Genomic DNA, 10,305 nt, shown 5'->3' with positions numbered 1-10,305 from the left:
CCCCCCCCCCCCCCCCCCCGCCCCGCCCCAGCTCTGGCTTTGGAAGCTGGATTCTGGTTGCAAGAACACTAGGAAGTGAGGCTTAGTGGTTAGAGCCACATAGTGTGCTGCCATTTACACTGCTCCCCTTCCCAACCCCCACAGGCCCTGCCCAGCCTTCAAGAATGACAGGTCCAGCGTCTCTGCTATGCACACCAAGTCTTGTTTCAGCTACCCTGGCCCACTACTTCTTAGGAGTGTTACAAGCTACAAGTGGTTTTGACAGCTTCAAATTGTTTATCAAAAATGAAAAGGGGCCAGGTGCCAGTGGCTCACATCTATCATCTGAGCTGCCCAGGACACTAAGATCTGAAGATCACAGTTCAGAGCCAGCCTGGGCAGGAAAGTCTGTGAGACTCCAATTAAAGAGCAAAAAAGCCAGAAGGGGAGCTATGACTCAAGTGGCAGAATATCAGCATCGAGCAAAATGGCTAAGGGACAACACCCAGGCCCTGAATTCAAGCTGCAGTACTGGAGAGGAGGGGTGGGGTGGGGAAGGAAGTAATAAGAAAAAAAGAAAGAAAGAAACAAGGAAGGAAGGAAAGAAAGAAAGAAGGAAGGAAGGAAGGAAGGGGGAGGGAGGGAGGAAGGAAAGAAGGGCATATCATGAATACCAAGAGTATTTCATGACAAATGAAAATTAGATGAAATGCAAATTTCAGAGTCTATAAATAAAGTTTTATTGGCAAACAGCTTCACTCATCCCTAGGGGCAATATGCTTGTTTTTCATTAAAGCGGTCAAGCAGAGAGAAGTTGTAGGGTCAAAATTATTGTCCTTGGTGAAAAATGTTTTCTGATCCTTTATGTTAGCTTTCTGTCACCGTAACAAAACACCTGCTATGGTCAACTTACCAGGAGGAAGGATTTGTTTTGGTTTATGGTTTGAGGAAGGTTCTGTCCGTGGTCGTCAGCACCTGCTGTTTCTGGGACTGAGGCGGGGTAGGAGAGTGCATGTACGCATGGTGGAGAGGGCGCATGGCAGAATGAAGCTGCTCAATTCGTGGCTGCCAGGAAGCAAAGAGAGAGGTGAGTAAGAACAAGAGACACCCCCCAAAGACACGGCCCCAAGAATCTCCTTCCTCCAACTATACCCCCCCTCCGAAAGCTTCCACTAGCTCCCAGTAAGCCCAGGAAACCATGAACCATCCACGGACCAAGCCATCAAGAAAGCCAGAATCCTCACGACCCAATCACCCACCGAAAGGCCCCATTTCTTTGGGAATCAAGCCTTCAAGGCAAGGTTTTGTAGAGGCCATTTCAGATCCAATTCACGACGCTATTCCCTTGACGGCAATAGCTCATGTCCACACCATCGTGCAGAATAAACTTAGTCTGTCTCCGAGACTCCCCTGTTCCAGAAGCAACTGCACCCTCCTCGGATGCCTCACCAGCCCTCCCTGTTCCCTGTTGTAAAAGACACTTGTTCTTTCCAGTCACTGTGCCATGGCCTAGAACAATCCAGAAGGAAAGAGCGTAAGTCTGGAGACAGCTGGGTCACGGCTGTGGTGGAATCTGTGGAGATTCTTCTCTGATGGTTTAGGGGCTGGACTGAGGTGATCAAGGAGCGACAGCCACAGCCCCCCCCACCTGCTTTGGGGTTCAAGACCCAGCAGCAGCAAGTCTGGCCCATGTCTAGAAAAGGTCAAAGAGGTCAGGAGGACGCCGAGAGTCTAACCCACAGGCGGCGGAGGCCAAGGCCTGTGCCCACGGCTGGGCCCTGGCCGTAAGCTGCAGAGATGGATTCTGGGAATGAGCCTGCTCTGGATGGAAGAGAAGGCTGTGGGCCAGCTGGTTTGTGAGTGAGAAAGCAGACAGACCTCATCCCCTACAGCACCGTTTGGAAGGTCGACATGACTGCCTCCTGGTTTGACTTTTTGCCAACTCAGACTGTGGGCTGCTGATATTTCCACCCCGATGCCTAGCTTAGCGTTCTCATTCCCTCGCGAGAGACTGCCGCTCGCCGGAACCTCCACGGAGATAAAAGGAAGGTGGCTGCCAGACAGACACCCATGCTGGCGTCCACCCCAGACCAGCATCAAAGAGAAGGAGAGCCCCAGTAAACAGAAAGCAAACAAGCAATTTCCTTCTGATCCCCCAACCAGGAAGGACATTTGCTGGAATGGGCAGCGGGCCAATCTTGCCCCGGTTGGGTCTAGCTAAGGACTGAAAACCCTTCCAAGCCCCAGTCAGAGGGTCCAACTTCAAAATAAGAGTGCAGGGGGGCCTCAGTTGGTCTCTGCCTAGGAAACCAGGGACCAAGAAGTATCTGCCTCTCTCTGGCTAACACCTAGCAGGGCCTGCCAGGTGGCTGGCTTCTTAGCCCCTCCTTCTTATGAGACATTTCAAGGCTCTCTGCGTACCCCCACTTTCCCCCCTAGCTACCCCAACAAAAAAGGTTAATTTTTTATTTTTACTTATTTTAGGCCTGGGTGCTGTCCATGAGCTTCTTTTACTCAAAACTAGCACTCTACCACATGAGCCACAGCACCACTTCCAGCTTTTTCTGAGTAGTTTATTGAAGATAAAGAGTCTCACAGACTTTCCTGCCTGAGCTGGCTTTGAACCACAATCCTCAGATCTCAGCCTTCTGAGTAGCTAGGATTACAGGTGTGAGCCACCAGCACCCAGCAAGTATATACATATACATACATACATACATATATATATATATATATACATATATATATGGCAGATTATCACTATGTTGCTTATGCTATGGTCTAGCCTCAAACTCATAATTCCCCTCCCTCAGCTTCCTGAGTAGCTGGGACTACAGGTATACACGACCATGCTTGGCTAAGAGGTTAAAAAATGTTTTAATCACATCCTATTTCACTATTTCCCCTATCAATGTGACTTGTTCTATTTCGACCAAATATTTTATTCACAATTTGTAAATGAATTCATTTCTAATTTATACCCTGCCTGCTTTTAGAAAAGATCCAACTTGGAGACAAGGCATTAATAAAGTCATGATGTGGAACGGATCTATTAAACAGACACCTGGAGTCAGGGGAGGCTCCAGCTGCTTGGCTCACCAGGCCTTCGGCTCTGCTTCCCTCAGCTGCAGCTACTGAGGATATAAATTAATCCCCACATAGGATATGGATCCTGGACAGCCCAGAAAGTTCATTAAAGTAACTGCCATCACAAGGAGTAGCACTTTGGGTTCTTTTGTTCTTTGCCCCTGATGAGACTATTTGGTGGGGGAGCTGACTTTATGGACATTGTTTTCATTTTGAGTTTGAGTTTTTTTCGCTTGTTTTTGTACCAGTCCTGGGGCTTGAACCCAAGGCCTGGGGTCTGTCCCTAAGCTTTTATGCTCAAGGCGACCCCTGAAGCCACACCTCCATTCTCAGCTTTCTCAGTGATTCATTGAAGATGAGAATCTCACAAACCTTCCTGCCCAGACTGGCTTTGAACTTTGATCCTCAGATCTCAGCCTCCGGAGTCGCTAAACTGGTGGCCAAAACGAGTAGTGAAGCCAGGAGCCTCCATTGTGGGTTTCGCTCTGTCTGTCTGTCTGTCCTCAATAAATCATCGATCTGTCTGTCCTCAATAAATCATCACAATCACCATTTCGAGAAATGGAGGACAGGGAATTTGTTTACAAAGCCATAATCTGGAAGGCCTTAGCTAAGAGACTGCAAAGCTCAAACACGTTTCCCAGACGCTGGCTTCCACTCCTGGCCCAACACTGCCCTGAGCCACGCAGATCACATGGGAAGCAAAGCCATCCAAACACAGGCTCCCATGAGGCCCATGGAAAACAGCCAAGAGCCAGCAGGGTGACAGAGGGCAGCCTGTCCATCTAGCAGGAAGGGAAATGAGGAAAGAAATGGAAGAGCCAAGCCCAGGAGGCAGCAGGTCAGAGGATAGAGACCGGAGGCCTCACAGGCAGCAATTCAGGGGAGGCGCAGCATGGGTGGAGGGAGAGCTTGGGTACAGCTCCTCAGATCCAGAGGTGGAGGCCTCAGCGGAGGTGTCTGGGGCGCACAGGACTGACAGTGCCACGTCAAGAGGAGAGACACGCGGGGCCTCCCGACAGCCTGCAAGTAGCATTAGACAGCTCAGAATGGGAAGTGATGCAGGTGCAATGCGGGAGGGGCCAGCTCAGCTCCTCAGCCCCCACCCCACCTGGCCTTGATTCAGTACTTCATGGAAGAACGGTCATGCCTTCCCTTTGGGGTCCATGTCCCCCCAGGACTGACAGCTCCAGGGGCAGAGACACAGCAGGTGTCTGAGAGAGGAAGGAAAAGAAGGGAAAAGGGATAAAGAGGAAGAGGATGAAGTACTGCAGGCGTACGAAGAGATAAAGAAAAAAAAACTGGGGTTTGGGGCAGTGTCTCATGCCTGTAATCCTAGCTCCTCAGGAGGCTGAGATTGGGAGGCTTGCAGCTCGAGGTCAGCCCTGGCAGTCTTTGAGACTCCACCTCCAATTAACTAGCAAAAGGCAGAGCTAGAGGCATGGCTCGAGTGGTAGAGCACCTACTATGAACCAGAAAGGTGAACGAGAGCATGAGGCCCTGAGTTCAAACCCTGGTACTGGGTGAGGGGGGAAAGATGGCTGGCCTGTCTAGCAGAGGATTTCAGTGAAATCGCCGGTCCTGTTCTTCATGCCCCAGGACACCCTACAAGCATGGGGCTGAGGAGTCACCATTGGGTTTCTCGCCTACCTCCTGACAGCCCTCCCCTCCCTTGTCTCTTGGCAAGGACTTGTGTCTTAAGCTAGGCCCAGACAGCTAGGAAGTGGCAGAGCTGAGCATTAGAACCGTACTCCAGTGTAGCTCACGAAACCTTCCTGAAGCTTCGTGTCGTGTTGATCTGCTGAAAGTTGCCCGAATTCCCCCAGTGCTTGTACTTCTGCCATTCGCCCTCAAAAGTCAAAACCTCACACCACCGTTTCTAAGACATCCCAGAGCTTCAGTTTCTCTATGACCACGGTTCTAGGCTGCCTCTCATTGCAGCTGCCAGCCCTGGTGGACAGCACTGCATTCTGCATTGCTTCCAGGTCACCCAGGTACCTCGGCAGGCCCACACTCCCTTACCCAAGTCTGCTCTGCCATCCTGTTCTCTCCTTCTGATGGGCAGGTCAGATATGGGCGCCCAAGCTGGAAATGGTTGTAATTCCTTTGACTCCTCGCTTGTCTCCTGAGTCAGGCCTTGATTCCCCTTCTGAAATGACTGTCACTTTAGCCCCTCTTTCCCCTGCCACCGCCTGTGGCCTGGTACTTTCTCTGTCTCTGTCTCTCTGCCATCACAGAACTGGTTACCCAGAGAACAGATTCCCAAGCACCCCAGTTCACCTCTCCCTGACCCAGTGTGCTCCAGTAGAGCTAATCGCTGCCACATTTATCCACCTCCGATTGATGCTGTGACAATAACACAGTTAATGGCTTCAAATAGGACAAGTTGGTATTCTCTTACAGTTCTGGGGTCCGGAAGGCTGAAATGCATCTTTTGAGGCTAAAGCCAAGCTGTCACAAGGATCCTCTTTCTAGAAGTTCTAGCGAGAACCTATTTCTTTCCCATTTCCAGTTTCTAGGGGCTGCCTGGTTCCCTTGGACGGTGGCTGCTTCCCTCCCTTTCTCTGCTCCTGACATCACAACTTTCTCTGGATGATCCTTGTGGATCATCTTATGGGTTCCCCCACATCTCAAGATCCTTCAGTTAATCCACATCCGCAGTTCCTGAGACAGCAGGTTCAGGGGGCAGGGATGGAGAGACGTTTAGGAGGGCCCTCATCCCCCCACCTTGTTGTCATGGTTGGGCACTAGGCAAGGCGTTGTGCAAAACTGGGACGTAACCAGAAGATACGGTCCTGCCCTTCAAGAAGCTACGAGTTCAAGGGCAGATGACTTTCAAGTCAAGTCTGCGTGCTCTAAGGATCTTGAAAGCACACAGCACCATGGGGACTGCCCCTCTTCCAAATAAGGCCCACTTACTCAGCAGAAGCCCGATCAGACATATGACCGGTGCTCTGGCCCATCTGTGCAAAGTTCCTCTGCCTCTCCTTGTGCTTTTGACCCGATGCTGGGACTCGCAGTGCTTACCCCCTGCTCCCCTGGCACAGCTCAGCAGGCCGGCATGTCTTACTGATCATTAGCTCCTGGAAGGTAAAGCTGGCTACTACCTTTGGAACCCTCCTACAGCTAGAATCTTCCCTGGTCCCATGCTTTGACCAGATTCTCCACATACTATGCGGCCCACAAGCTCCCCAGGGCGACAGGCTAGAGCTCAAATGCTGTGGAGGAGAGAGAACGGACACAAAGTGAGCCACGCAAAGCTGCTGCCGTGAGAGCACAGGGAAGATCTCTGAAAACAGGAAAGCAGCATGAAGTGCACTGAGGGTCCAGTCCCCAGGCCTCAGGTATCCACAGCCCAAGTGGCTTCTCCCTATGCGTGACTTGAATCACACTACTGAGCCCGACTGAGCCAGCAGCACCTGCTCCGGCCCAGCCCAGCAGCAAGATTTTCCAAGCTAGAGTGTGTCAGCCAACAGACTTAAGTGCAGAGGGATTTCCTGATGCGCTTGACTGGAAGGTACAAATCCACCTTTAATGACAGCAGACCACTAACTGTTCAGAAGAACTGATCTACCCAATGAGATGAAGTAGTCTAGCGGGAAGTGTAGCATGAGACCCTATATAGGGTCCCAGTGTTAGTCAACTTTCCATTCCTGTAACAAATACGAGACACATCACTGTCAAGAAGGCAGCTTCAGTTAGTTCCGTTTTGGAAGTTTTAGTCTATAAATGACTGTTCCTGATGCTTTAGGCTTGTGGAGACACATCATGGAAGAAGAGGTCATTCACTCCACAAGGGCGTAAGAAAGGAAGCAGGAAGTCCCATAAGCCCCTAATGACCTAAACAGCTCCTTCTAGGCTCTGGCTATTAAAGGATCCAATACCTCCCGATTGCTCCAAAAACTGAGGACCATGCCTTTAATACACAAGCCCACACTGTAGAACCCTGAGAAGTGGACTTTTCAAGATAATTTATCAAGAAATGGATTTTTCAAGCCTCTTGGCTTACTCATCTTCCAATCATCTGTTAAGTTTTATCTAGGTAAACAGAAGCAGGATAAAAATCCTGGTTTCAAGGTTAAAGAGATTGAATCTATAAGACTTCCTCTAGTAAAGGCCTCAGCAGAACACCCCCTTCTGGTTAGTTTCATAAAGCAGCAGGTGGGTCAAAGTCAAGGTCATCTACTCCTGTGACTTCCGGTTCCTTAGGTCCCTGAATCTTTTTGCACATAAAGAAAACTTTTGAGGATTTTGCAAGGTCTCCAACACTTTCCACTTGCATTCAGTTTATACCTGGTATTTCTATTTTCAATTAGGGAGAAACCCCATCCAAATCACCTTCTCCTTTCCCTGGGAATGGCCAGCTGGCCACGCCCACTTCCCAGAATCCATTGCTGGCACCTCTGGATCAACCAATCAGTTCCACTTCCACTTTGTTCTCAGGGATTGAGCAGTGCAGTCTCCTGAAACAAGGGTTTAAAATCAATTTGCTGGGCTGGGAAGGTGGCTCAGTGGTAGAGCGCTTGCCTTGCATGCCTGAGGCCCTGGGTTCGATTCCTCAGCACCACATAAGCAAAGGAAAAAAAAAGCCGGAAGTGGCGCTGTGGCTCAAGTAGTAGAGCACTAGCCTTGAGCTGAAGAGCTGAGGGACAGCGCCCAGGCCCAGAGTTCAGGCCCCATGACTGGACCCCCTCCCCCAAGAAAAAAAAAAGATAAAGTCAATTTGCTAAGTATGTGTTTTAGTGAGCTAAGAATGGTTTAAGACCATAGATCTTGCAAACTGCAGCTTCTATCCAATCTAAACACCGCTCCCTGAGGAGTTGACATCAGCCAGAGCTTCAAACAAAGGAGAATTCAGTGACATTTCCAGAACTCTGCATGGTAGGTATATGCCTACAGACCAAGCGATGCTAAGCTAGGCAGCAGCCAAGAGAACTTGACAGACCAAGCTATCGAGTGGAAGTTCTATCACTGGGCAACATACTTGGGAATGCTACTGCTTTGTCACTGACAGAACAGCCAACTCCCCCTTACCACAAGCCCTTTCTCCTGCCAAGTATTGTCATCTGCCACACTGTGCCAGCAAAGGATGCCCATGGAGACATGTGTCTTTGCACTCTTCTTACGATGCGTTGAGATCCAGTACACTTACGTGTTCCTGGAAAGCCTGCTCTCTAAGATGTAGGGCTGGGTCTGAGGACATGATCTATGCTACCCAGAAAAACCACAGACTCTTTTAAGTGTCCATAGCCGAGCCTAAGGGCAGGCACAGAGTGCCTTCCAACTGGAGGACATAACGAGGTGGGATGTACCTCGTCTTAACAGAATTCCCCTAAAGTAAACCTGGAGGTTGGGGAAATGGGGCCAAAGATCATTTCCCAAATGGGAGGTAGGAGTCAACGAAGGCAGGGCTTGCGCGTGTAGTAGTGAATGCACTCCTGTGATTTGGTGTGTGCAGGGCCTGGATGTAATATTGGGATGCCTTGGTTGTGTAAAGTGCTTCTCGCACTGGTGGCTCTCCAGAGTGGCACAGTGGGACCGTTGCACCAAGGTGACAGGCCGCAGGTGGAAGGCTCATCAGAAGAAGCAAGGCAATCCTAAGTCAGCTCTGCTGACCATGAAGAGGACGATTTCCAGGCGGGGACAAAACCTTCTAGCATAAAATAGTGCAGTCGATTTCAGACTCAGGGCTTCTTGGCTGCTTAAATCCAACCAGAGGCAACTTGGATGTTGATGAGCCACTGTCTACGACCACCCCAAAGCCACCCACCCAGCTTTCTGCCTGCTGCATGTGTGGCCTGCATAATTTACCACTCTGCAGTTTTGGTGGAAGTGTCATTTCCTTTGGGGGTTTTTATCGGTGTCCGGACCTGGGCCTGAGCACTGTCCCTTTGCTTTCACTCAAGGCTGACACTCTTTACCACTTGAGTCACAGCTCCACTTTTGGCTTTCTGCTGGTTAATTGGAGATAAGCATCTCACAGACTTTACTGTCCCGGCTGGCTTCACATTGGGAGCTTCAGATCTTAGCATCTGGAATAGCTAGGGTTACAACTAGGACTACTGATTACAAGCAAAAGTGCCCAGCCTGGGATTAGCTCTTTAACAATACTTTCATACATTAACTTTCACACCAATATCTTACTGAGAAAAATCCGCCAAAGAGCACCAAGATGGCAGAGACATGAGCATCGACTTGCATTTCCCTGCTGTCCTTGTAGCTTTTGGAGGCATCTCACACTGACAAAAAGCAGAGGTTCCAACTCCATTACATTTCTACACACACACACACACACACACACACACACACACACGTTTCTTATCCTATCAGCATCTCACACTGACAAAAAGCAGAGGTTCCAACTCCATTACATTTCTACACACACACACACACACACACACACACACACACACACACACACACGTTTCTTATCCTATCAGATTAACTCAAAAATATCAAAATGCCTAGTTTAAAAATAATTCACTACAATGAATTATAGGTTGAAGGCCAACTACCCCATTTCTAATTATCAATCTTAATAAAGAGTATTTAAACTAGATTTATGGTGCCATATTAATAGAACATTAAGGATAAAATTGGGCACGTGAACATTCCGTGATTTGCAAATGTCTCTCAAAATCACACCGCAGCAGATGCAAACCTTATCCCCACCCCACCCCACCCCCACCCCAAACACCATCCTGACTCAAGGGAATTTTCTACATAGTTAGCAAAAAACTGTTTTGCCAGCTGTACGATCACACATCTATTGTTCCTTCATGATGTATTGATGTAAATTAGGTTTACACCCTCAAATTCTGGCCTATTCAGACCTAGAACTACCCAACTGAGTTGTTACCCGTAATTCATGATACTTAAAAAAAAAAAAAAAAAACAGGCTGGGAAGGTGGCTCAGTGGTAGAGCTCTTGCCTTGCATGCATGAGGCCCTGGGTTCGATTCCTCAGCACCACATAAGCAAAAAGGAAAAAAAAAGCCGGAAGTGGTGCTGTGGCTCAAGTGGTAGAGCACTAGCCTTGAGCTGAAGAGCTGAGGGACAGCGTCCAGGCCCAGAGTTCAGGCCCCACGACCGGACCCAAAAAAAAAAACAGATCCCTGTTGAATTTGAAATGGGGATACAAGTCAACTTAACCATCTGACACGAGCATTTAACATCTCTAGGCCCTTTGAATTTAGAAATAAAAGGAAATGCAGTACAGTACACAAACAATAAAACAATC

The 10,305-nt window shown here is 49.1% G+C and overlaps 1 protein-coding gene across 1 annotated transcript in view; it reads left to right on the top strand.

The window, feature by feature from the left end:
* Cacng1 (calcium channel, voltage-dependent, gamma subunit 1) overlaps positions 1-8,251 on the top strand; it is an 18,282-nt gene extending 10,031 nt beyond the window's left edge. Inside the window, exon 3 of the mRNA XM_013036628.1 lies at positions 8,124-8,251. Within this exon, the coding sequence (XP_012892082.1) occupies positions 8,124-8,251 (128 nt within the window). The remainder of the gene's footprint in view (positions 1-8,123) is intronic.
* The last annotated feature ends 2,054 nt before the right edge of the window (positions 8,252-10,305 follow it).

The sequence above is a fragment of the Dipodomys ordii genome, unplaced genomic scaffold (genome assembly GCF_000151885.1).
Source record: "Dipodomys ordii isolate 6190 unplaced genomic scaffold, Dord_2.0 Scaffold7, whole genome shotgun sequence".
Classification (NCBI taxonomy): domain Eukaryota; kingdom Metazoa; phylum Chordata; class Mammalia; order Rodentia; family Heteromyidae; genus Dipodomys; species Dipodomys ordii.
The sequence above is the reverse complement of the archived record's forward strand: the minus strand, read 5'-3'. Positions and strand labels throughout refer to the sequence as shown.